Genomic DNA, 23,634 nt, shown 5'->3' on the forward strand with positions numbered 1-23,634 from the left:
GGCAGCGGGAGCGTGGTCTACGGCAGTGGCAGCTGGTGCTCAATTTTTTCTTCCACAACTTGTCAACTTTGTCTTTTTGACTCTTCCCATTTCTTCCACGCACACAGACAAGCTAGGAAAGAAGTTACAAACAAGCGCTAATCGCTACTGTGAAATTCGAAGACACTGAAAGGACCAACAACAGCACACACCGCCCACATACACATATTTATATGCTCTCACGTGTTGCTGCAGTCATGGCACCCCGCACACACAACCGTCGCCGCGTGATCGGATCCAGCGGAAGGATGAGGGAAGGAGGAGAGAGTGAGCCGCAGAGGTCCAACATGTCCCGGCATCTCTTCTACTCCGCGGTGCTGCTCCTCCTCGTCGTGATGATGTGCTGCAGCACTCGATCTGCACACGCTGTGGAAAGTAATTTGAGGGATGCGCAGATGCCGCAATGGGTTGATATTTTTGTCTCGGGTAAGACGCAGGTGCTGGCAAAGGATGGGACTGAAGCCGGAGTGAAGGATTCGTTTGGCGCAGCCTCTCCTGTCATTGCTGGCGGAGTGATGGCTGTGGTTACTACCGGCAATCTTTTACGTGATCCTGTAATATTCCTTTCTCAATCAGATGTTCTTGCGGGTTATTTCAACCCTGCGTGGGATTGGTCGTTCCTTGTCGCTAAGGTCAGTGAGGATACATGGAGAGCACACACTGTGTTTGATACAGCGAATGAAACGGAACTTGTGGGTGTTGCGCGTCTTCCGACAACCATTGGGAAGGGCAATAAGGTGTATCTCCTTTTGGGAAGCTATGAAGAGAAGTATGACAGCACCACTAAGAAGTGGACGACGGATGGCAAGGATATCAAACTGATTGTGGGTGATGCCAGGCCGTCCACGGGCAGAAGGGAGAGTGGAACATTCATCTGGGGCGATCCCACATCGCTGTTACAACAGCCCACCCCAGAGAATCAAACTGAATTGAAGAAGCTTACTCCCTTTGGTGGCGCTGGTGTTCTGTTGGAGAATGGCACTCTCGTGTTTTCTTTGTCGGGGACTAATGAACAGCATGGGCATTCCAACAGGATCATTTATTCGACGGACGACGGCGCAAACTGGGTGTTTCCGGCGGGTACGCCCCCTGCGGAATGTGTTGGAATCAGCATCACCGAATGGGAGAATGGACAAATTCTCATGGTTACTGGATGTACGATTGGTCGCAAGGTGTACGAGTCGCGTGACATGGGGACAACGTGGACGGAGGCTGTCGGGACACTCCCAGGCGTGTGGGTCAATGCACGATCAGGAACTCGTTGGGCTATTGATTTGTCTGTGGGATCCCTCATCACCGCGACCATTGAGGAAGTGAAGGTGATGCTGTACACTCATAAAAGATACCGCACTTTGGAGAAAAAGGAGAAGGCGCTCTACCTTTGGATCACGGACAACAGCCGCTCGTTTTACCTTGGACCGATTTATGTGGAGAGTCTTTTGAGTGAGACAGTTTCCAACACCCTGCTGCACTCGGATGGTGCGTTGTACATTACAAGATTAACGTATACAAGAGCCGGCAGAGTCATATCCCTTGCCCGTCTGACGGAGGAGCTGAAGACGATCAGGTCCACCCTCAGTACTTGGAAAAAGCTGGACGCCTCCTTCTCCGAGTCGTCCACACCCACGGCTGGTCTGGTTGGATTTCTGTCCGATGAGGCCAGTGGTGACACGTGGATCGACGGTTACCGCTGCGTGAATGCAAACGTGACGAGAGCAACGAAGGTCCACAATGGTTTTAAATTCACGGGGCCTGGATCCAAGGCAACATGGCCTGTGAACACCTGGGAGGAAAATACTTACTACGGCTTTGTGAACCACGATTTCACTGCTGTGGCGACGGTGGTCATCCACCAGGTTCCGAAGGGGAGCACTCCTCTGCTGGGTGCGGGTCTGGGAGACGGTGCCGGCACGAGGTTCATTGGGCTGTCGTACGATGCGAACGGTAAGTGGGAGACAGTGTTCAACGGCACAACAACAGCATCGGGCAGCACTTGGGAGCTGGGGAGAGAATACCAGGTGGCGCTCATGCTACAAGACGGCAACAAGAGCTCCGTGTACGTGGATGGTGTGAGTGTGGGGAGTTCGGAGACGTTACCAACACCTGAGACGCGTGGTGCTGAAATCACACATTTCTACATTGGGGGCGACGAGGGAGACAGCGACAGCAGTGTGACGGTGACGAACTTCTTTCTGTACAACCGCCCACTGAGTGACGATGAACTAAAAATGGTCAAGAAAATTGACGGCTCCGTGCGTGGAGACGTGTCTCGGGTGCTCATGCTGCTGCTGCTGGGGCTGTGCGGCATTGCGGCCCTTTACTGAGAAGCCGCAACGAGGACTTCCTGCCTGCAGCAGGGAGCAATATGTGCCTCTCCACGCACCCTCCGAAATAATTGACTTTTGTGTGGACGCAACTTTTATTTTATCTGTTTTTATGGTCGATTGGACTACCCTTTCTGCCGTGTAAGTCGTTATTTAGATGGCATGCTTTCCCTCCGGGGACTGCATTGCGGAGCCTGTGTTTTTGTTTTATTCTATATGCTTGTTTTTTCTTTTTTTATATGGAGGAATATTTTGAGAATGGCGGAATTTATTTAATGTTTCCGTATGTTGATGACAAGTGCACTCGGCATTGAGCGCCACGACGACGGTGCGCTGAAGAAAGTGAGGTTAGATGTGCAGCAACTCACTGCGTGTCCTAATGAAATGTAAAAGTTGTGTGGGCACCAGGGAATTGAACGGCTGAAACGAATGTATTTTTGCCTCCGCAGGAAGAATATAAACGTATTTTTTGTTTTTCCGCGTCACGATGCTTTCTTTTTTTTTTTTTTTTTTTTTTGGGGGGGTGTGTGAGCGTGAAAAATTCTTCAAAACGAGTTTTTTTTTTTTATTATTTTATTTTAATTTTATTTGTTTTCATTTGTTTTTTTATTTTATTATTTTTTATTTTTATTTCTGCAAGCGTATTGTGGGTTGCCGCTGGTTGGGCTGCCGTGTCATGTTTCGCTTTGGGTGCCTTCTTCCTTCCTTCCTTTTCTGTCCTGCACCTCCGCTGCGTGTTTTTTGTGCTTCTTCACGTGCGTGGATCTCCCCTTCTTTTTTTCTTTTTTTCTTTGCGTGACTGCAGGCACACACAACCGCACGGCGTACATGTTGCGGTGCAGTTGTATGCTCCTCCTGCACTCGGTGCGGGCAGCTGCGTCACTCCGTGGACATGAGGAGAAGGAAGAGAGAGGCGGTGAGAGTGCGCCTTGGCTCTCATCCCCTGTGGGAATGCTGCGCGGCGTGTGGCGGTATTGTTTTGCGGCGCCGCACCATCACGCACGAGGACGTGGCACGGAGTGGAAGACTTCTTCTTTTTTGTGCGTGTCTGCTGCCGTGGGTGTGGGCGCGGCCGCGTCGGACTTGTCGGCACGATGGCCGCAGCGTGTGGCTGTCGCTCTGTTTCCTCGGGAGATATGCTGCCATCAAATTCATTACGGAAGAAAAGAGGGAACTCAAAAACCAAACGATTCATGCCAACCCCATTCTTGGCTGCCATGTCTCTTCCCCACGGGTTGGGTTAACTTCGGTGGTGCCCCTTTCTGCTTTCCTTTTTTTTTTTTTTTTCCCTCTTTCTTTCGAGGCATTTGATGTCGTGAAATCCTTCTCCGGAATCGAATTCGCCGTATTTCGAAAAAAAAAAAAAACATCGGTCAAGGCGTGAATGCCTAAATTACACCCAAAATAAACCCATCCTTTTCTCGGGTATATCCCTTTATTATGTACAAATGCTTCATGCGTACCCTTTTACGACGGAGAAGATTTTATTACTATTATTATTATTAAGAAAAGAAAAGAATGAAGTACCAAAGCATTGCATTATATCCTTCAAAAAGGAGAGATGAAGAGAGAAGGTGTGGTTCATAAATATAAATATATTTATGTATTTATTTACCTTATTGCCAACGGTAAATTAGTAACGCTCTTCTTAATGTAAAGCCATGGAACTCGTGGCTTTCGTAGCGGAGGCGCACTTTTTACAGCGGCAGAGAAATCCGTAGTCTTCCAAGAGACGCTGGCGCCTTGCATTTGCATCATCTGCGTAACTGTCAACGTCAATGTATGCAATCGTTATTTCCTCCTCAGTTTTGATAGGGCGACGCGCCACAAGTTCCATCGAGCACGCCCCCGCTGCTGTTCGATGTTTTGGGCGTACCACCGCCGCGTTTGGGACGCAACTGTGGTTAATCATGCAAAGTTCCCCCTGCAGTGCCCAACCGAGCGTCTCGCTCTCATTAAAAGGGTAGCCAATGCTGTTGATCTTGGTACGGAGGAGGACATCGCGAAGACGCGCCACGTCGACGTCGTATCCCTGCGGAGCAAACGTATCCACAACGAGTTTCGCAAAGGATTCACAGAACCGATACGCCTTCACGAGCTGCTGGGAAGTATTCATGCACAACCCTTCAACGGCTTGCAAAAGTGGGGTGTCTCCTAAAAGTGCGCGTGAGCCGTACTGCAACGCAAAGCGCAAGTAGTCTGTGTCACCCGCGCGCACAGAATCAGGAAGCGTACAAAACCACTCACAAGCCAGTTGATGTGCCTCAAGAAGGGGATGCGTTCGCAGTATGGCGGCCTCACGCTCATTTCCCTCCAACGACATGGCGAGCGCCGTCCCATCTGACCGCTGCCACGCCTCCTCCACTAAATCCTTCACGCAACCAAAGCACAACACGAGATGCTTACAGGAGGAACACTCATACCGGATTTCTTCCCAACTCTCTTCGTCTCCTCGTCGTGTCTCCTCCTCCCCTACTACTCTCTGAGGCTCCGTCACGGACGCAAAACAGCGATAACATGTGTTGCGCACAAACGGACTATACAGCACGGCAATATCATACGGCACAAGAAGAATAGTGTCACCTTCCCCGAATTCCGTCTTCGCCACAAGGCCGCGTCCCCGTTGGGCATCCATGTACTCCACAGAAGCCTTTTTTGATGACATCATCTCTCCGTCACTCTTTTCCATAAATCCCTTCAAAAGTTGGGGAGAGGATACGCATGTACATGTATGTGTTTTGGAATTCCCTTTATATAGATGGACACCCCCCTTCCTTCCGCCACCACACACACACACACGCACACACACACAATAATAATAATAAATAATAAAGGAATAAAAAAGCGGGAAAATATTGTAAAAAGAGAGCCACCAACAACAAAAAGGATGACACCAATTTTCCCCGCAAGTCCATGTAGAGCGGATACCCAACCATTGCGGGGGTATTGTCTGTATTTGTGTGGACGGATGGATGAGGCAATGTGTGAAGGGGAGGGATAGAGATGGCACAGAGAATGACGTTAGTAAAGAAATAAAAAATAAATAAATAAAAACAAGTCGTAAACCATTTTCCTCATTTCCTCATTCCCTTTTATTCCCCACTCACTCACACACAATCCCTCTCTCTCTCTCTCTCTCTATATATATATATATGTATGTATGTATCACGCAAAAACACTCACTCCTCGTTCCCGGCATTTCAACCCCACCGCCGCCACCGCCACCGCCACCTCTCACTTGTTTCTTCTTATTTAAATCTATGCATTCATACAAGTGGAATAAAAGCACGGGAGAGAGAGAGAGAGAGGGAGAAAAATAATGATAATAGTAATAGTAATAATAAAGATATTTGACGGGCGTTGTTACACCGTGGCAAAAACCTAGATAAAGAAAGAGTTAAAAAGGTCATGTGGAAAAAGAAACAATAGATAAAAATATATAAAGAAGGACTTTGTGTGTAATGAAAGGAAAAAAGAAAGTCATTAACTTTCGGTTTCGCGGTCAAACAGCAGGCAAAACGTCCCTCCAATCACAAATGAATCAGTGGATGTGGAAACGGATAATGATCCCCGCACACAACACACACGCCCTTCCGCTCCTGCAATTCCTTCAGAGCCGCAACTTCCTCTCGCTTCATGTAATTTTATTTCTTGACTCCTATTGCCGTCACCGTCTGTTCATTCACGTTTCTCCCCCTCATTCCCCCTCTCCCCTCCACCTCCTCATCCATCCCTCCCACTCTCTATGTGCAGTCATGCGTTCCCGGGAACATTCGAGATCCCCTCCGCCCTCTCTCTCTTTCTTCCTGTCTTTTGTTTCCCTTCCCATTTTTTCATGTTAAATGGCACTCCGGCACCTTTGTTTTCTTCCTCCCAAGTTCTTCTGTAGTGTCATGTGGAGTCCCCTTCGCTCTTATATTCCCTTCCTGTTCTTTTTTTTTTTCTTTTTTTTTTCTTTTTCTTTTTCTTTTTCTTTATCATCTTGTTCTCGTTTGTTTCTCTTTTTGTTTCTTAGTTGTTTTTTATTGTTGTTGTTGTTTTTTTTGGGTGGGGGGAAGAAGTCGTTTGTTTGTTTGCTTTATCGCCGTTGATCATTTCTGGTGTCGGCCAGACGTCTCTCACACACGCGCCGGGAGAAAGAAAGAGCGTCAGTCTCCTTCTTTTAGGGGTCGCGGTTTTCCGGCTTCGCAAACGGCATGCCTAGGACGTCGAACACATCCTTTTCACATGTGACGTGCACGCGCTTCACCTCCAATTCCTCCTTCGTGAGCCCCAACGTCTCCATCTTCGCCGAGTGACCACTAATAACCGACACAACAGGGTCGACGCCTTCCTCCACAGTAGGGTCCGAGGCGGCGTCCGTGGGGGAGTTTTTGGTTCCCGCGATTTTGTTCGCCCGCACCCGCTCCTGCAGCGCCTTCACCTCCTCCGGGCTGCCAAGTTTAAAAAGGCCGTATTCGTTCAGAAGGTATCCTTTACTGATGGCGGCTTGACGCATGATCACATTAAAGTTCTTGCTGCCGGTAAACGTGAGAAGGGCAGTAGGCACCGATCGGGCCTCAATAAGTCGAATATCCACGCGACGGGCCTTGTAGTGTTTTGTCGTCCCATTTGTTGTGCGAGGAGGCAGACGACCCATGCCCATGTACTTGAGTGGCCCCTGTGCCATTGTTGCCTCGAGGTAGTTTCGCTCCTGAAGGTAATCCACAAGCGTACCGAGGACCCCGGTGTTCGTCACTGGGTAGTCAAGTGGTGGGGCACTTAATGTGCGTGCAAGAATGGCGTCCACATCACCGCTGAACGGATGCCGGCGACGATAGCTACCGCACACCTGAATTTCATAATCGGAGGTGAGCCGAGCCTGCACACTTTCGCGGAGGAAATTTTCATGCAAGACGGACTCATGCATAGGAATCTTCTCATTGATATCGTGGAAGTATTTTACGCCCACGCGCTGTTGGTCTGTCAACTGAATACGATCGGCCTTCTCTATGAGTTCCTCCACGGTAAATATGCCCTCTCGATCAAAGAGTGCAGCTGCTGCGCGTGGACCGAAGCCATGCACTTGTGTAAGCTCCTGAATCGCCTTGAGTTTCGGTTTTGTCTTCTTCTCAAGTTCCTCCAGCTTGCCCGTCATGATGATCTCCTCCGCCTTCTTCAGCAGCTTGGAGCCAAAACCGGGAAACCTTTCCAGGTCCTCCACCGTCCGCAACGGCAGGTCGAGGTTCGTCTTGAGGCTATTCAAGGCGCGGATGTAGCTCTGCACCTTGTACTTTTCCCCAAGGGCATTGTTCAAATCTGCCATCTCCTTAAAGATGCGGATGATGTTCTCTCGACTATCCGGATTAAAACGCCAGAACGTGCGACGAAACATCTTTTTTTTTTTTTTTTGTGTGTGTGTGTTTGTTTCAAGCAACTCCACAAAAAAATAAATAATAATAAATGTGTATTTTTGTATCAAACAACGACAGTATGCTGTGTTGTCTCTCTCTCTCTCTCTCTCTTTCTGTGTGTGTGTGTGTGTCTGTCTGTATTTATGTCTGTATCGTGTAGATGTCTCCTCCTCGTCCCCTATTCGTCGTCTCTATTTTCCCGCGGCCTCGCAGTTATTATTTTTACGATTCTCTTTCTTGTTATTGTTGTTTGTTTTTTCCTGATTGTTTGTTTCCCTTCGCTGGTCCTTCGGTGAGGAGGGGATGGATCGTTTTGCCGCGAATGTGTGGATGGGAGCTGCACGAACCCTTCGCTTCCTTCTCGCTGCTCTGGAAAAAAAAAAAGAAGGAGCGGGGAGACAAAACATGCGCGGAAAAAAAAAAGCGGGGTAATGAAAGACATTAACAGAAAGAAAAGAAATGACACTCAAAAGAGTGTGCGGCCGTTAGAACGACTGTGTGGAAGCGTGACGACAGCAACACACAAAAAACAAATAATAATAACTAAGGTGAGAAAAGGAAAGGAGAGCGGTAAGAACGCACCGTGAGTATTAAATGTGCTCCATATGAATCGTCTGGGTGCATGCATGTTCTCCCCGTGTGCGTTTAACCTCCCCTCTCCCAGCCCCTCACCGTTTTTCTATGACATCTGTAGACGCCGTTGCTCTTTTTTTTTTTTTTCTTCATTGCTGTTTCTATGGAATGGAATGAAATGGAGTGGAGGAGGGAAAAAAGCCCCACAGCCCTCCGTTCGCTTGGTATTTGCCTCGCCATGTGCGTACGTGCGTGTTGCAAGCCCCTCCAATTCACATCTCGCGTTGCTCGGGCTGAACGTACGTCATGCCTAATGCATCAAAGATGTCACGCTCGTGTTTCACCTTCACTCGCCGTGACTCCACCTCACGCCAGAGAGCGGCAAGTTCTTGTTGCTGTTGCCGCTGCCGTGCTGCTGAAACCTTCTTCCCGTGCTTCTTGCTACGTGTATCCTCGCCAGCCCCGTCAGCACCATCTTCGCCGTCGTCGTCCTCTTCACCGTGGCCATCGTCATCACCCATAAATGCGGGAGACTTAGCGGAGTAGTACTGTGCCCGGACCAACTTCTGAAATGCCTCCGCATTCCACCGGCCTCGGGCCGTGTTGCCCCCACCACCGTTATTACTATTGTTATTATTAGGCTTATTCTTGCTGTTGCCGCCGCTGCTACCACTACTACAACTACTGCTGCCATCGACTGCATTGTCCTCGGCGGCGGCAGCAACGGTGGTCGCTGCATCATTGTGGAAGAGGCCGTATTCATTTAGAACAAAGTTCTGCTTGATCGCTTCTGCCCGCATGACGACGTTAAAGTGCTTGCTGCCAGTAAAGTACAGCAGCGCCGCAGGGAAACACTCCGGCTCCACAAAACGAATATCGAGCCGCCGTGCCGGGTACAACTTTGGGCTTGTCGCACCCGCATTGTAGTTATAACTCCTCAGCCGACTTACCCCCATAAACTTTGTCGCCCCTTGCGCCAGTGTCGCCTCGATGTATCGCTCCCGCTTGAGGGCCTCCACGAAGGCCGCGAGAACCTCCTGTGGTGCCAGAACCTGCTCATCACTATGATGATGACCGCCTTTTTTGCTCTTCGTTCGGCGAATGGCGGGACCTTTGCCGTTCATCTTGCGCGTAATGAGCACATCAATGTCACCCGATGTTGGCTGTCGCCGTCGGTAGCTTCCACAGATGGAGAGCTCATAGCCCTTTCCCAGGTACTTCCGCAGTCTCAGCTTTAAAAATGCTTCGTGCAGTCTTACTTCTTCGTACGGGATGCGCTGCATAATGTCACGATGGTACTTGAGCCCTAACCGCTGTGCCTCAGTGAGGTGCAGGACAGGATCTTCATCCCCCGCTGAAGTTTTTTTGGAACCCTTCTTGGCACCACCACTATTACCGCAATTGCCACCATCCCTATCCCCATCTCCAATACCCTTCTCCGCCTCGTGATCCTTCACGCGTTGTTGCAGCTCGGCCACGGATTTGATGCCGTATTTCTTGTAAAATGTCACTGCGGTACGGGGACCGACGCCATGCACCTGCGTGAGCTCCTGAATGGCGCGAATGATGGGCTTTGCCTGCAAACTGTGGAGCTCGGCGAGGTCACCCATTGAGAGAATCTCCACAATTTTGGCTTTAAGTTTCTCTCCCACCACCGGTGTCGCACTCACGGCGTTCAGCTGCTCCGTCCTCTTCGCGTCATCCACGCCGGGCGGCAGAATGTTCGGTGGCAGGTGCACAAAGATGAAGTCATCCCTCTTTAGGTTGTCCACAGCAATCTGGTACGACTGCGCCTTGTACCTTTCCTGAAGCGCATTGTTAATCTCCGCCAAACGCTGAAATATTTGCAGAACCTTCTCGCGGTGGTCTGGCACAAAACTGGACGCCTTTGATATCGTTCGCACGCCTTTCAGCTGTGCGGAGGCCTGAAGGGATGTCACAGGCCTGGTGCTATCACCACTGCCGCCGCGGCTGTGATGCAGGGGCTTACGCTGCCCTGCGGCTTTTGTTGCTGCCGCTGCTCGGGCCTCACGCAAGGTCGTGGACTCGGCCACAGGTGCTGCAGCAGTTGTGGTGGCTCTCTTCACAGCCCCCTGTGCACCAGCGGAGGCCACGGTGCGTTTTGACACACGCAATAGCCTTGTTGCTCGCAAAAGCATCATTATATTCCTCACCGCAGCACACAACCCAAAAGACAGTCCTCCTCCACCTTTACGTCCTCGTTGGAAGCTGCAGAAGAGAAATTTTACTCGCCCCGCAAAAAAAAAAAAAGAGCTCAAATTTCTATGTCTGTCACACACACACACACACACAAGTTCTCTTTTCTCCTCTCGATATATGTGGTTGTTTTTATATGTATATATGAGTGAGTGACGCTAGAGATGTATTTTTGCGGGGGAGTTGCACACTCGTGGTGTCTTGGCCTCCTCCTCTTGCACCATTTATCGAAAGTAACAAGACGGGAAAGAAAGGCGATGGTGGGGCGTATTCAAAATAACCAGAAAAACGTGAAAAAAAAAAAACACCAGAAATCTGCTCGCAAAAATACATGCAGATGCACACACAAACACACACACACTCTCTCTCTCTCTTTTTTTTTTTTTTTTTTTTCACTCTCTTTCACAAACAGTCTCTCTGTTGCCATTTTTCACCCTCTCTTTCGTTGCTTCGAAGCAAAAATTATCCCTCTTGCCTTTTATTCGTTTTACCCGCGTAACCGTTTCGTCGTACCGACGCCCCACGACTCGTACTCCTCCAGCAGCTGCACGAAAAGGGGCGTCAGTTGTGCCGTCTGTTGACTCTCCAGCGACGCAAAGGAGAGCCGCATAAAGTCAAATCCAAAGCACATCTTCAGTTCCCCGGAGTTTGGGGTATCCAGCGGCTTTCTTTTCGGGGTGTCTCCCCTCTGGACGTCTTCAAGTGACTTCACGGCCTCTTCAAAGGGACTCGATTCAGTCAGGGCTGTCAATGCATCCGGCGGTCGCGGTTTCCGTCGCTTGCAATGCAAGTCAACGTCCCTTCCGTTCAGCTGCGACTTCATGAGCCCCGGCAGCTTCGGGTACCGTTGCGAGAAGTGATTAAGCACGACATGCTCCGCACGGATTGCCGCCGCCACCTGCAGCGCCTCTGGTAAAGTGGAATGACATTTTTCTACCGCCTCCTCCCCGCAGTCCTCGCCAAATGTGGCCTCATGGAGGCAGAGAAACACGCCTGGACCATCATCCCCTTCCTCTTTCGGTTCTTCTTCCCGCTGCTCATGGAGACGGCAAGTCCATCTCGTAAACCTTCGACAGCGCTCAATAAGAAGCGGGGACGGTCGTGTGTCGCCCGAAAAGAGAAAGACACGAGACGCGGTCGTAGCCCCCATTGGGGCGGGAAAGCGCAGGAGCAGTGCGTGTGCATTGGCAGGGTGATGCACCGGAAAAACTTCAGCACCCCACACTGTCGGTGACGCTCCATGCCTTTCTGAATGGTTTGTTGCTGCCGTCTTTTCGTCAAGACGTGCACACACCGCGTTGAGACGCGGCAGAAGCACCGATGTGGCGGGAGCCCCACCGACCCGATGTCGTTCGGCCGGAAAGACATCATACACGACCTCCTCCTCTAACCATTGCCGGTACGCCGTACAGCGTCCCCATGTATCCTGCAAAAACTCATGCACCTCCTGCGGGCATACGACAAGGAGAGGCTCATTCAGATTGCCGCTGTCAATTGAATCCTGTTTTTCCACCTGCAAGCGTACGCGATGTCGCAATTCAAGAAGCGTCATCAGCCCAAGGTGATGATCGGCGTGTGCGTGAGAAATAAACACAAATACCAAATCATTAAAGAACTGAAAAAGTGCCTGAGCAAAGCCATTGCCCCAAAAGATCGCCAGCTGCCCCGCATTCCCCTCACCAAAATCCAACACAACAACAGCCCGGGAAAGAGTTGTGCTGCTCCGAGCCTGATACATCACCTCCAGGTACGTTCCACTCACGTTGCGATACTTACTTGGCATGGCGGAGCCTGTGCCCAAAAACGTCAGGGCCCCTCCGCCGTCAAGATGCCACGTATTGCCACTGTCTTTATGGCCACAAATGCCATGGAAATTGTCGTGGGTATCACCATGAGAATGATGAAAAACCGAGGAAAAAGAAGAAGGAGACAGCAATACACCTTGCATTTGTTCATGTGCTCTACTAGCGATAGAGCGAAATTCTTTTGAGAGCATGTCCACAGCCGAGCGTGCCGTCGGGTACCGCAGCAGACCTGACACATCCTCCTTCTTCGAATTGCCGCCCTTCCTTTTCTGTTGCTTGCTGCCAGGGACCAACGAAGAAAACGTCGCAACATGAAAGGCGGGACCCTTCATGGCCAAATTGTATGTGTTGTGTGGAATGTGCCCGGCAGCCTCTGGAGGAATTAACAGATGCTTCACGGCGTACGGCCATATTCGGCCGGTGTCCTCCTTCATTCTTTCATGCTCCTTTTCTCCCGCAGATGGGAGTGTTATGGGGAACTGCGCATTGGCAATACAGTTGAGATGATAGCGGTGTGCGAGAGCGGTGGGAAAAGCGGAGAACTGCTGCTGCACAGCGGCGCAAAAGTGATGCATCGTTCCAGTTTTGGCTCCCGTAGCGACAACGGAGTCACCGTCATATCTGTCATGGCGGAACGACTCAACGGCCTGCTCCCGAACCTCACGCTGCACACGTGTAAAGATAGATGTGACATAATGGGCCTCGACCGAACCCGTGGCGCCTGCCGCGAACGAAGAAAAGAAATCGGAGCACTGCACATGCACAACATGCCTGAGCACAAGCGTCCGCTCCATCGGTGGATGTGCCGTGACTGTCGCCTCCCCCGACGCGGCGTGGTCGTCATCACAAAACAACAGGAAGGGCTGCCACTGCACGAGAAACCGGCGAAGCTCACCACCTCGTAGCCTCTCGCTTTCCGCGTCAGCATTCACTCCCTCCTCCTGCTGATCCCCGCGGTACGATGCGTCACGACCAAAGAGCGACTCCAACGCCTCCGCAACCTCCCCGCTGTCATCCCCGTCGAGCACGAGTGAGACGTACATGCATCGACTACCCACCGTCGCCTGTTTCACGCTGCGTGGATGAATGAAACGGCGTGACTTCTCTGCGGAATGTGACACACAAGGAGGACTCTGTTCGTCGTCTATCCAAACACCATTGCCTTGTTTAAGCTGACCGTACATGGGCCCCGGCGGTACACCGAACGCCTTTGCACGTTTCGGATCAAAACACGCCTTGGGTGCGTGCAGAATGGCGTAGCCGTACGTCTCTTCAGATGGTGTTGACGCCTTGCGCGAGACGCGGAAGCCCAGGAGGGCGCTCGTTGAGCTCAGTAGCAACGCCAAAACAAAGAAGGATGATGCAGAAGATGACGATGATGACATGTCATGTGGATCAGCAGAAGTTCCTCCCTCTCCTTCTTCCAAGGGGTGCAGTGGCACCTCGCACACGTAGTTCCACGGCAATGCAGTTGGCAACTGGCGCAGCACGGCCCCCACGCGAAGCTGCTGGAAACTCATCGTCCTGTACCAAAAGTAGTGCAGTCGCAATGCCCCCAGCATGCCCTCCAGCCCTGCAGAAAACGGTGGTTGCTGCGTCTGGGCCCCATCACCGCCCTCCACAGTTAGGGAATGACTGCTTGGGCCAAAGAAGTTGGCATGCCGAACACCGGCATCATTGATTGTGAAAAGGAGGCCTGGCATGCCCATCACCGCCGAGACGGCCCATCGAGTAAAGAAGAAGCCGCGCGTGCGCACCAGCCGCATATTCGCCTCGGAGCTGAAACGCTGCGTACCCTCTGGGCAGTTGAAAAACAAAAGCTGGCCATCGCCGTTCGCTGCCGTGGCCACCCCCGTTGACGGTGTCGGTGATGGAGAAGAAAGTGCCAATGGCTGCGTGGGACAGCGCAGCGCCTCGTGTTGCACCTGGCCACTGAAGCAGCAGCTGCCGTAACTACCAGGCACATCTGTACCGACTAGCTGAATGTACTCCGCCGCCATTCCACGCTATTTACATTTAAAAAACAGAAACAACAACAATAACAAAAGAGTACAAGAGAAATTTCCATCTCATGCCAATGAGTGAATTGCGAAAGGACGACGAAATGGCAGCGGCATCGAAGAAGAGAACAATACAGAACACACAAAAACGCAAGAAAAACACGTGTGAGAAACAACAAGAGCGACCCACTAAAAAACACACACACACACACCCCTCCTAGGCATCACCGCTTCGTGGGCTCCTCTTTCTTTTCCCCCGCCGTGTCCTCACTCTCCTTCTTTTTCTTTCTCGCGTCCTCTTCGTCCCCCACAGCCTGCGTGATGACACCCTCCGCGTTGGTTGCGACCCATGATGGTAGCATCAACTCCGCGTTCATCACGAGTCGCGGCAGCAGCATCAGCTTCAAAAAGACTGCCATAAGACGAAACGCCATTTCCTGCGGCACACGCGGTACTTGCCGTGTCATGAGAATCAGCGTCTGCGCAAGCCGATCCCATGTGGGAAAGTACGGCGCACGTTTGCAGTAGTAATTGCGCCGCTCGCCCCAGAATTGCTGCTCATCGCCGTGCAAGACCTCGGCGTCAATCACACGTCCGTAACTGCCGTCGCTAATTCTCTTCTGCTGCGCTGGGCGGTACTCCACGGCGACAGCAGCCCGTGTCAAATGACGTCCCCCGCGACGTGTGAGAAACCCCCGTTGTACAACCCGCATCCGCGATAAAGATGCCGCAGACGATAACAAGGAAGGCAGCGACATGAATTTTATTCCGCTTCCGCGTTTATTTCTTTCCTTCCTTCCCTTAATTGTGCCCCTTCGCACTCCGCTAGCAGTAAAAAGTAAAGGAAAACATACGCACACGCACAAACGCACACATGGAAAAGAAATAACCAAACGGTACTCGCACCCCCTCATATACACAGACTTCACAAAAAACGAAGGGCAGCCAAAGAAACAGGTGACGTCCCACTCCCGCAGTTGTTGGTGGTGTTCTCCCAACATCTCCTTATTCTTTTCACACCTGTACACATCAATTCAGATATTCCCCGCAAACACGCAGTGACAGCCGCCTCCCTCTCTCCCTCCTCCAGGATTATTTTACAAAAAAAAAAAAAAAAAAAAAAAGAAATAGAAAGAAGGGTGAAGTGACTGAAAGGCGTTTCATACATGCAGAACACATCTTTACAACAGTGCCGGCGTCCCAAAAGCAAAAGAAAAGAGCACAGAACTACGCCAGGATAGCACCATATATACACGCACTAAAACACACACACACACACACAAGGAGGCTGTGGGAAAAAAAAAAAAAAACAACGAAAAACGGCAAATAACAAAGAGAAAAAAAAGAAAAGAATAGAAATAAACAAAAGGAAAAAGATATAAAAACATCGTATCCACCCAGATTCCCACCTACTCAGCAAAATTCCTTCTTTAAAAAAAAAAAAAAAAAACGGAATCCGGAAGAAACCTGTGGCTATATATATATATATATATATAAACATGGTCACCTAATTTTTCTTGGGGTAAGTGCCTCACTATTATGGAGCGGCATTGTCTTTTGGAATAACTCCAGCATGCCCAAACTTGCTTCTGAGAGCATCGCCTTGGCAACAAGGCCACCAGCAACATCATCATGATTCATTCCAACGGTGGAGCCGCAGCGGCCACAGAAGTACACCGTGTACTCCCCCAGCGTTTCGACTCCATCCTCATTTACGACTGGTACCTGTACAACAAACTTTTTTAGCAGTTCTGGGAGTCTCACAAATTCTTCCTTGTCCCTTCGTTCTTCTTCTTCTTCAACAATTTCCGCATTGCTAGCTTTCCTCGCGCCGTCCCTCAGAGCGGATGATGGGTCAGCCTTTAAGGCTGATTGTTCAGCAGACACGCCGGACCCCGCAGAAGTCTCATCCACTGGGCTCGCTATGGGCATTTTAGGAAGCGTAGACGGAGATGCTGCTTCCGATGGGAATCCATCCGCGAAAAGGTCCTCAAATGGCACATCCGGTAGATGCAGCCACTCCACCCCCATCAACGCCCCAGAGCACCTTGAGCATACAAAACAGTTGCATACAAAACTCCCAAAGATAGCGGAGGCCAGGCCGGTGAAGTGAACGCCGTCGCAAAGACATCCACCAGTAAATAATGAGGCTCCACCACCCCCTTCGTTCTCCTGCGCCGCTGCCACTGCTTCCACCAACTGCGGCGAGACGGCATTAGGACCCGTATTAAGGGCGGGAAATGATATCCCCGGTTTCGATGGTTGGATATCATTAAACGGCTGTGTTTCCCTTCCCTCACTTGTCTCTTTGGCTGTACCCGGAGTAGCCGTCATTCCTGCTGGCGCCACCCGGCTACCACGAGAACTCCATACCCCGTTGTAACGCGAAATGCACAGCGGGAGAAACTCACCTGCCGCACCGTCATTGACCTCTTCATGGGAAAAGGAGGAAGCGCTCCGCTGCCGCTGTAATTCTTGGACGTTAAGCGTCGTCCCCATTGCGTCTGAAAACTCCTCTCCAACTTGGTCAACATTCATTTCCGATGCGGGAAAAGGAGAGTTTCCGACGGCATCCACCCCAAAGAAAGCCGAGACAGCAGATAAAGAATTCGTGCCCGGTGTCCCTTTTGGACCTTCAGCTTCAGTATTGCTCTCTGCTCGAGCCGCACTGCTACGCATAGACTCAAGATGATTTGTCATTTCCTTCAAAACAAGTGCAAGATCGCCTGTGGGTTCATTTTTGGCAGGAATTTTCCCACTAGCGCGATTACCATCGTCCTTTGTATTTTTATCATGGTCCAACATCTCCAAACTCGTCAACGCTGAAGACTTTGCCCCAGTCGGGAGAGCAATGGGAGGGATCGGAATGGATTTCTCCTCTGCCATTGAAGGAGTTCCATACGGAAATGCCTTGGTGCTACCGTGAATTGGATGATTCGGCAGCACAGGTGAGAGTGGCCGTTTTTTCGTCTCACCCCCCACCTGGAGTTCGACAACGGCAGGCCGCATTCGGGCAGGAGCCGCAACAGCGGGTTGGTAATTCATCGGTTGCCGGGCCGGGCCAAGTCGCTGCTCCTTTTCATTAAGAATGCGTTTTTTGCTTTCATCATAAAGGAGAAAAAGATCCTGCAGGGGCAGATGATTGATCGCTTTCTTCCGCTGCTCCTGCTCCTTGCTGGCGTCGACGTGTGGGACGCCATTCTCCCTCTTTAGGTTTCCGCCGTCCACGTTCTTCGGAGGACGAAGAGGGGTTCGTGCAAAGATATTCTTCTCCTTCTTAGGAGTATTGCCGCCCGCGTCATTATCGTTCCTGTTACAGTTGTCGTTCTTGTTGAATTTGCTATTGACATCTACTTTTTCCCCATTTTTGGTGAGCTTTTGGTTCCTCTGCAGTAAGACAGGGACGTAATTCAAGGGCTCAGCAAGGGGCGGCTGGTTCGCAGGCGGCGCCCTCTTCATCGCCTCCTCCTCTTCCTTCATTTTCTGTATTTGCTGCCGCTGCTGTGCCAACATACCTAATATGCCACCGACACGGTCTTTAATCGCATTGTCATCATTAACACGCTTGAATGGGTACTGATCGTGGCGTTTCTGTGCAAAGCCCTGGCGCCCAGCAGCTGCGGCAGCAGCAGCAGCAGCAGCAGCAGCAGCCGAGGCAACTGGGATGGCACCCGTAGAAGGTGCCGGCCCGTCCCTAGCCGTCTCCTTTCCGAGTTGTTTCAGCTGCAGGTCCATGGCGGGACGTATCGGCGTTGGTGGCGTTGCATCTCCTGTAAGCACACGTCTAAATTCATCCTCAGGGTGTCCGTCGGTGGCACTGAGCTTCTTGATAATATTCGGGATATATCTTAGTAGCACGGGGGAACGAAGGATCTGCCCCGCATCGGGGCGTTGCCGCGGGTCTTTTTTAAGCATCCACAGGATGAGATTCCAGAGCTCATCGGAGAATCTGGAAGGGATACGACGTGGTTCTTTTTTGCAAATCTCACCCATCAGTCGATTCATCGTTGTGGCCTCGAACGGTAGTCGGCCGGTCGTGCAAAGTTCGTACAGCAGCACCCCAAGTGCCCAGACGTCGGATTTGTTGTTGTACGGTTTGCCCTGACAGAGTTCCGGGGAGAAGTAGCACGGCGTGCCGCACATTGTCTGTGCCATCGCAACGGTACTCATTAATACGGTGCTGATGCCAAAGTCCCCCAACTTCACAACGTGGTTTTGCGTCAAAAAGACGTTTTGTGATTTAATGTCCCGGTGCAGTAAACGCCGGTCATGCATGTATTTGACTGCCATCGTTGTCTGCACAAAGAGGCTTATCACCTGCTCCTCCGTAAGGCCGCCGGTACTGCTGACACCGTCTCCAACTCCACCACTGCCACCGCCGAGAGCCCAAACGCTGCTTTTGAGATTTTTGAGGTGCGTGTAAACATCTCCTCCGTCAGCGTATTCCATCACAATGTAAAGATGCGGGTGCTCCTCGCAGAACTCCACGTAACGGATTATGTTCGGGTACTCCAGTTGCTGCAGCACCACAATCTCCTGGTGGGCATCCCTGCGCTGCCGTGCGGTCATGCTTGCCATGTTTACATGCTTCACGACATACTGCTGCTTGCGACCGGCGTGATAAACAAGATACGCATTGCCAAAACTGCCTTTGCCAAGTTTCCGCACAGCGCTGTATCCAGACCGCTGCAGTGTGATGGGAAGATGCGGTCGCGTTGGCCCGATGCCAAGCCGAAGGTTCAACTCATCCAGAGCATTCATTTTGTCTTCACCCCTCTCCTTCTTGCTTCACTGTCTCAACAACAACAAAAAAAAACACCACCAGTGGCAGGAATAACAGCGGTAACAGAACCTCCTATCTAATCCTTCCTGTATATATAGATGTATATAATTGTAACGGTGTGGCTTTCTGCTAACGGCCCTCTTTGCGTGAAGCCCCCTAATTTTGACTTGTGTGGCGCCTCTTCCCTTTGTTAATCCAACTCCTTCCCTCTTTGCAGACTCAACCACTCACCAAAGCTGTCGATGGGGTGGATGTGTATACACCTCAAGAAAACGCACACAAGCACTCACACCGCCTTGAGAAAAAAAAATGCGGAAAGAAATAAAGGAAAAAAGAAAAAAAAAAAAGAGAGAATTTCCTACCAACACAACTCATAAATGAAAACTGCATGCGTACGCACACACATAAGTTACAAATAAAAGTTGTACGCCCTACCACCAAAATGATCCTCAACAACAACAAAAACAGGGAGCTCCACCGGCGTTAGGAAAAAAAAAACATGACGCCAAAGAGACAACAGCAAAAATAAGTCAGTTGTGATGATGCGTGAAGCACAAGAAATAAAGAAGGAGTCCGTCTTCCTCGTCCTTCTGTTCCCTCTTGCAGTGGCAGTGGGGCTGTCCCTCTTGACTGCCCTGCCCGCTCCTACAGCCGTGTGTAGCCAGAGACTTTGCCCGTATCCACGTCGCGTACAGCCCGAAGCGGCATTGCATCCATCATGGCCCCCGTAGAAAACGGCGGAATGGGCGGGGATAATGATGACGATGCAACGGCCGCCTCCTCCTCGCGGTCCACCAGTGGGAGAAGCAACCCATCCACGACACTCCCACACGCATCGTCCATGCGGACCTTCACGGCCCGCAGTTCACCGCTCCCCTGCGCCTTATCCGTACTCCGGTTGCTGGGCTCGGTGGCGGGAGTGATTGGGCGTCTTAACAGCTGACGTCCCATGGACGGAAGAAAGTACACAGCCTGTTTGTACAGCATGAAATAAGCCGCCGCGATGGCCGGTGACCATAATAACAAATCACGAATACCACGCGGAAGCCGCTGCAAATACTCACCGAGCGTGTAAAAACGCTGTTGTCTGCATGCATCCTGCCCGTGGTACCGGCACCAGGACTGCAGCGGTGTCTGTCGTCGGGCCCCCGAATAGAAGCATGCGGTGAGGGGTGAAAACCGCATCAAATTTTCCCTCCTCCCCCCTTTTTTTTCCTTCGTGTTCCCTAAAGAAACTGTGTCAATGACACAAGAAAGGGAAAGGGAAAAAACAAAAAGGGAAAAAAGATAAAAAAAACAGCCAAGAACGACGCAGAAACAGACAGGAAAACGCACACATACATACGCACAGAATTCCATTCTCCCGCCCTCTCCCTTTTCTGTGCTCCACTTCCTGACGCCTCTCTCCTTCACCCCGCTCTCACCCACGCCACTTCTTGCCGCTAACAAACATCGCTTTTCGTCTACTCTTTTCACTTTTCATCGCCTTGCGTGTTGCCTCCTGTAGCGTAAGAAGATGTCGCGCGGTCGCCAAGGCATTCGCTGCTGAGGCGGATGAGCCTCGTGATGCACCATGAATCAAGGCCGTCGCGGCGCGGTCGCACCTCTGCCTCAGTTGTGCACGTTGTCGCTGCTGTAGGCCATGCTCTTCGTTGATGTGCTGCCGCAGCGCCGCCACTTCCTTCTGCCAATGGTGTCGCTTGCGGCCCTCCATCATTGCCTCCTTTGAGAAGCGGCGGCTTTGTTTTGCACTTTGCTGCCAGCTGCCCACACAACGTACACAAGAACCTCTACTGACACTGTCACTGCTGCTAAGGAGAGTTGCAGGCAATCCCGCGGTCAATGGCATCAAAAGCCATCGCCGTAGCATCAGAGACCAAAGGAGATGGAGAGACGACGGAACTGTTCTTGTCGTTTCACTCCCTCTCTTCCCCTCCCGCCAGCGACGGCAGGAATTTGGTCGGCGCACAGAATTCCCCTACAGATTCCAAAGAATCACCGACTCACCGCAGCATAAAAGGCAGAAAAAAAAGGCAAAAAAAAAAAAAAGAAAGGCAATAAGGCAACAGAATGCAACCCAAAGCTCTTGATGCATGCGAGCCATACACACAGACAGAAACACACACATCGCAGGTGAGCCCATTATTGCATGCCCCCTTGCGTTGCCGCTCACGCTTTCGGAAAGGGGTCGCTGGCGGGCACATGCTACATTGCGAGCATGCAAACATCCACAAGAAAAAACAGTGCTTAAGCAGTCAGGCGTAAAACAAGAAAAAAAAAAAAGAAATCGAAGGATAGGGGAAAAGAGGTGATAGAAAAAAAAAACAAATTGAGCGGGAGCAGCCATTGAACTGCCACGTGTACGCATCCCGCACTCCCCCAATACTGCTGGCCACAAACAAATAAGGAACAGAAAGGACAGAAGTGCCTCTCCTATATGCATCATCACTCCATCTCAAAACTTTCTTTTCCCTCTCTTTCTATTTCTATTTATAATTCTCCTACACCTCTTTTTTTTTTGTTCTTGTTGTTCCATCCTTCTTCTTTGTACATTGACTGCTTTCTTTTCTTTACCTACTTGCTTGCAGTTGCTTTGCTCTCACCCTCTCATGTACGCTCAGCTTCTGCCGCCACAAACAGCCATTTTCCTTTCTTTTTTTTTTCTCTTTTTTCTCCGAATTCCGCCACTATATATATATATACGGATATGTATGTACATCAGGTGCATGGAGTGTAAACTACGTGGGTTTCGGCAAAATCCATCAACAGGGCAGAGAAATAGGTCAAGTGAATATATCCCGCTCTCTCTGCATTAGTGTGTAAGTGTCACTAATCATCCCCTGCATCATCGTCACCCTCGTCGTTCGTGGCAACTTCTTCTTCCTCTTCGCCGCGTCTCGCTGCAGCCATTGCCTGCCACTTCTTGCGCTGCATTTCGTCTTGGTCGGCCCACAATTTTGCAAGTGCCTCGTCTGTGTCCGTGCCAATTACGAGCAACAGACGCCGGACGGCAGCCTCGTCAACCTCACCGTCATCATCCCGCAGTCCTTCTTCGTTCTTTGAATCCGCGTCATCATCTTCTGGCATCTCCTCATTGGGAGGTGCGTCCTGGCCGTTCTGCTGAAGCAGCGAAACCCAGCGATCACGCGCGTCCCGGTAAGCGCTGGCGGTGCGTAGCATTCTTAGCAGGGCGTAAAGCATGACGCTGTGCTTCTTCGCTGCAGTCTCCACAAGGGTGGCCAATGCCGCTCCGCGTTCTGATGCCGTCGAGTTCTTTGCAGCACCCTCTTCTTCTTCTTCATCCAGATAGTCGGCAGGATTTACCGCACACACATACTCAGCATCATGCATCAGCACACGCAACACACGGCTCACTCGACGTGCCTGACGCGGTTTTGGTTGCGGCAGTGGCTCGTCACCACCATCCTGCAACATGTCATCCGCATCGCCTTCCCCCTCCTCATGCTTACCCTCAAGACCTATCCGCAGCGGCCGATTACGCTGATACGATGCGACGGGGTTAAAAGCCCGGAGAAGTTGCATAAATGTGAAGGGCTTCACAAGCGCTGCGACCTTTGCTGGTGTATCCGTCTGCTTAGGGGTGCTGTCAAAAAAAAGATAGCACCAACATCGCATAACACGGTACAAAATCATGGAGGTAGAAATACCTTCATGACGAGGTATCTCACTTTTCTTTACAAGCTCAGTAATCGCAGCCGAACTTGGAATGGCTCCTGCAGTAACGGCGGCAACGAACTCCGCCTCCTCCTTCTCCCGTCGCTCGACTTCAGCCAGGTCAAGAAGATCATACATGCGGTCCTGTCCCACTCGTATCTGCTCCCGCTGATCCGTAAGCTCCTTCTTCAACGCACCAATCAGCGCCTTGCGTATGTGTAACATAAAGCGCTGTGCCTTGTAGAAGTCTCGACGTGCTTCTTCCACGGCGCTTGCGGCGTCTTCAATCATCTCCTCCTCATTATTGCCGTCAACTCCTCCAGCCGCGGCGGCGCCATCTTTGTCATCCATTTTGTCTACCTCATCCGTCGATTTACCAGCAGCGGCGGCTGTCTCTTCTTCATCTAGGAGTTCCTCCGCCTCACCCTCGGCCTCTTCATATTTGGACCATAGCGCCTCCTCTTCCTCTCGCCGCAACTGCAATTTACGCCTGCACTGACGATAGAATCGCTGAATGGTGTCAGCAGCACGCTTTTCACGCAGTGCTCGTTCGCTTGCCCACATTTGTCGTTGTATTTCTGCCTTTTTCTTGCGCTCGGCGTCGGCACCGCGGCGTTCCTCCTCCTGCAGCACATGCAGAAGATACAGCGCAAGGTACTCCTGTGGGTTGCTGGGCTGCGCGAGGACGGTCTCGGCCACCGCCTTTGCAAGCACCGGCCCCACGCTGCTCTTGAGGTATGCGCTCTCCGTCATTTTGTTGTTTATTCCTTTCCTTTCCTTCAACCGGAGAGTGTAAAGAAAAGGCCGGTGGAGGGGGGGGAAAAA

General features: G+C 51.1%; 10 protein-coding genes across 10 annotated transcripts, besides 39 other annotated features; 1 reads left to right on the top strand and 9 right to left on the bottom strand.

Moving 5' to 3' along the window:
• Nucleotides 1–777: part of a sequence feature (heterozygous, non-Esmeraldo-like haplotype) that runs on past the window's edge.
• Nucleotides 213–2,363, top strand: Tc00.1047053507063.70 (trans-sialidase, putative; the record flags this gene model as incomplete). The annotated part of the gene is made up of 1 exon (XM_814873.1): nucleotides 213–2,363. The coding sequence occupies one exon, from the start codon at nucleotides 213–215 to the stop codon at nucleotides 2,361–2,363; it is 2,151 nt and encodes a 716-aa protein (XP_819966.1).
• Nucleotides 778–3,504: a sequence feature (areas not merged during assembly with more than two copies in the genome that could not be assigned to a particular haplotype).
• Nucleotides 2,855–2,880: a microsatellite.
• Nucleotides 2,920–2,991: a microsatellite.
• Nucleotides 3,505–3,902: a sequence feature (haploid, non-Esmeraldo-like haplotype).
• Nucleotides 3,903–7,730: a sequence feature (heterozygous, non-Esmeraldo-like haplotype).
• Nucleotides 3,947–3,977: a sequence feature (AT_rich).
• On the bottom strand, nucleotides 4,012–5,052 carry Tc00.1047053507063.80 (hypothetical protein, conserved; the record flags this gene model as incomplete). The annotated part of the gene is made up of 1 exon (XM_814874.1): nucleotides 4,012–5,052. The coding sequence occupies one exon, from the start codon at nucleotides 5,050–5,052 to the stop codon at nucleotides 4,012–4,014; it is 1,041 nt and encodes a 346-aa protein (XP_819967.1).
• Nucleotides 5,148–5,175: a microsatellite.
• Nucleotides 5,176–5,196: a sequence feature (AT_rich).
• Nucleotides 5,394–5,417: a sequence feature (AT_rich).
• Nucleotides 5,481–5,503: a microsatellite.
• Nucleotides 5,503–5,529: a microsatellite.
• Nucleotides 5,679–5,707: a microsatellite.
• Nucleotides 6,054–6,107: a sequence feature (C-rich).
• Nucleotides 6,293–6,408: a sequence feature (T-rich).
• On the bottom strand, nucleotides 6,526–7,737 carry Tc00.1047053507063.90 (mitochondrial DNA polymerase beta, putative; the record flags this gene model as incomplete). Its single annotated transcript, XM_814875.1, has 1 exon — nucleotides 6,526–7,737. The coding sequence occupies one exon, from the start codon at nucleotides 7,735–7,737 to the stop codon at nucleotides 6,526–6,528; it is 1,212 nt and encodes a 403-aa protein (XP_819968.1).
• Nucleotides 7,731–7,895: a sequence feature (areas merged during assembly that could not be assigned to a particular haplotype. This can correspond to areas where the two haplotypes were merged or to regions with more than two copies in the genome that were merged during assembly.).
• Nucleotides 7,786–7,807: a sequence feature (AT_rich).
• Nucleotides 7,847–7,871: a microsatellite.
• Nucleotides 7,872–7,920: a microsatellite.
• Nucleotides 7,896–9,087: a sequence feature (heterozygous, non-Esmeraldo-like haplotype).
• Nucleotides 8,493–8,517: a microsatellite.
• On the bottom strand, nucleotides 8,602–10,491 carry Tc00.1047053507063.100 (mitochondrial DNA polymerase beta-PAK, putative; the record flags this gene model as incomplete). The annotated part of the gene is made up of 1 exon (XM_814876.1): nucleotides 8,602–10,491. The coding sequence occupies one exon, from the start codon at nucleotides 10,489–10,491 to the stop codon at nucleotides 8,602–8,604; it is 1,890 nt and encodes a 629-aa protein (XP_819969.1).
• Nucleotides 8,939–9,022: a microsatellite.
• Nucleotides 9,088–9,419: a sequence feature (areas merged during assembly that could not be assigned to a particular haplotype. This can correspond to areas where the two haplotypes were merged or to regions with more than two copies in the genome that were merged during assembly.).
• Nucleotides 9,420–9,642: a sequence feature (areas merged during assembly that could not be assigned to a particular haplotype. This can correspond to areas where the two haplotypes were merged or to regions with more than two copies in the genome that were merged during assembly.).
• Nucleotides 9,643–9,956: a sequence feature (areas merged during assembly that could not be assigned to a particular haplotype. This can correspond to areas where the two haplotypes were merged or to regions with more than two copies in the genome that were merged during assembly.).
• Nucleotides 9,957–20,974: a sequence feature (heterozygous, non-Esmeraldo-like haplotype).
• Nucleotides 10,623–10,642: a microsatellite.
• Nucleotides 10,920–10,939: a microsatellite.
• On the bottom strand, nucleotides 11,034–14,351 carry Tc00.1047053507063.110 (hypothetical protein, conserved; the record flags this gene model as incomplete). The annotated part of the gene is made up of 1 exon (XM_814877.1): nucleotides 11,034–14,351. The coding sequence occupies one exon, from the start codon at nucleotides 14,349–14,351 to the stop codon at nucleotides 11,034–11,036; it is 3,318 nt and encodes a 1,105-aa protein (XP_819970.1).
• On the bottom strand, nucleotides 14,576–15,352 carry Tc00.1047053507063.120 (hypothetical protein, conserved; the record flags this gene model as incomplete). The annotated part of the gene is made up of 1 exon (XM_814878.1): nucleotides 14,576–15,352. One exon carries the CDS (start codon nucleotides 15,350–15,352, stop codon nucleotides 14,576–14,578), a length of 777 nt encoding a protein of 258 aa, XP_819971.1.
• Nucleotides 15,453–15,488: a microsatellite.
• Nucleotides 15,596–15,633: a microsatellite.
• Nucleotides 15,647–15,736: a sequence feature (A-rich).
• Nucleotides 15,781–15,801: a sequence feature (AT_rich).
• Nucleotides 15,826–15,847: a microsatellite.
• On the bottom strand, nucleotides 15,855–19,112 carry Tc00.1047053507063.130 (protein kinase, putative; the record flags this gene model as incomplete). The annotated part of the gene is made up of 1 exon (XM_814879.1): nucleotides 15,855–19,112. The coding sequence occupies one exon, from the start codon at nucleotides 19,110–19,112 to the stop codon at nucleotides 15,855–15,857; it is 3,258 nt and encodes a 1,085-aa protein (XP_819972.1).
• Nucleotides 17,963–18,002: a microsatellite.
• Nucleotides 19,434–19,488: a sequence feature (A-rich).
• On the bottom strand, nucleotides 19,780–20,493 carry Tc00.1047053507063.140 (hypothetical protein, conserved; the record flags this gene model as incomplete). The annotated part of the gene is made up of 1 exon (XM_814880.1): nucleotides 19,780–20,493. The coding sequence occupies one exon, from the start codon at nucleotides 20,491–20,493 to the stop codon at nucleotides 19,780–19,782; it is 714 nt and encodes a 237-aa protein (XP_819973.1).
• On the bottom strand, nucleotides 20,555–21,004 carry Tc00.1047053507063.144 (hypothetical protein, conserved; the record flags this gene model as incomplete). The annotated part of the gene is made up of 1 exon (XM_814890.1): nucleotides 20,555–21,004. One exon carries the CDS (start codon nucleotides 21,002–21,004, stop codon nucleotides 20,555–20,557), a length of 450 nt encoding a protein of 149 aa, XP_819983.1.
• Nucleotides 20,975–21,520: a sequence feature (haploid, non-Esmeraldo-like haplotype).
• Nucleotides 21,521–23,235: a sequence feature (areas merged during assembly that could not be assigned to a particular haplotype. This can correspond to areas where the two haplotypes were merged or to regions with more than two copies in the genome that were merged during assembly.).
• On the bottom strand, nucleotides 21,964–23,562 carry Tc00.1047053507063.150 (hypothetical protein, conserved; the record flags this gene model as incomplete). Its single annotated transcript, XM_814881.1, has 1 exon — nucleotides 21,964–23,562. The coding sequence occupies one exon, from the start codon at nucleotides 23,560–23,562 to the stop codon at nucleotides 21,964–21,966; it is 1,599 nt and encodes a 532-aa protein (XP_819974.1).
• Nucleotides 23,236–23,634: part of a sequence feature (heterozygous, non-Esmeraldo-like haplotype) that runs on past the window's edge.
• Nucleotides 23,630–23,634: part of a microsatellite that runs on past the window's edge.

The sequence above is a fragment of the Trypanosoma cruzi genome, genomic scaffold (genome assembly GCF_000209065.1).
Source record: "Trypanosoma cruzi strain CL Brener 1047053517151 genomic scaffold, whole genome shotgun sequence".
Taxonomy (NCBI): Eukaryota; Euglenozoa; class Kinetoplastea; order Trypanosomatida; family Trypanosomatidae; genus Trypanosoma; species Trypanosoma cruzi.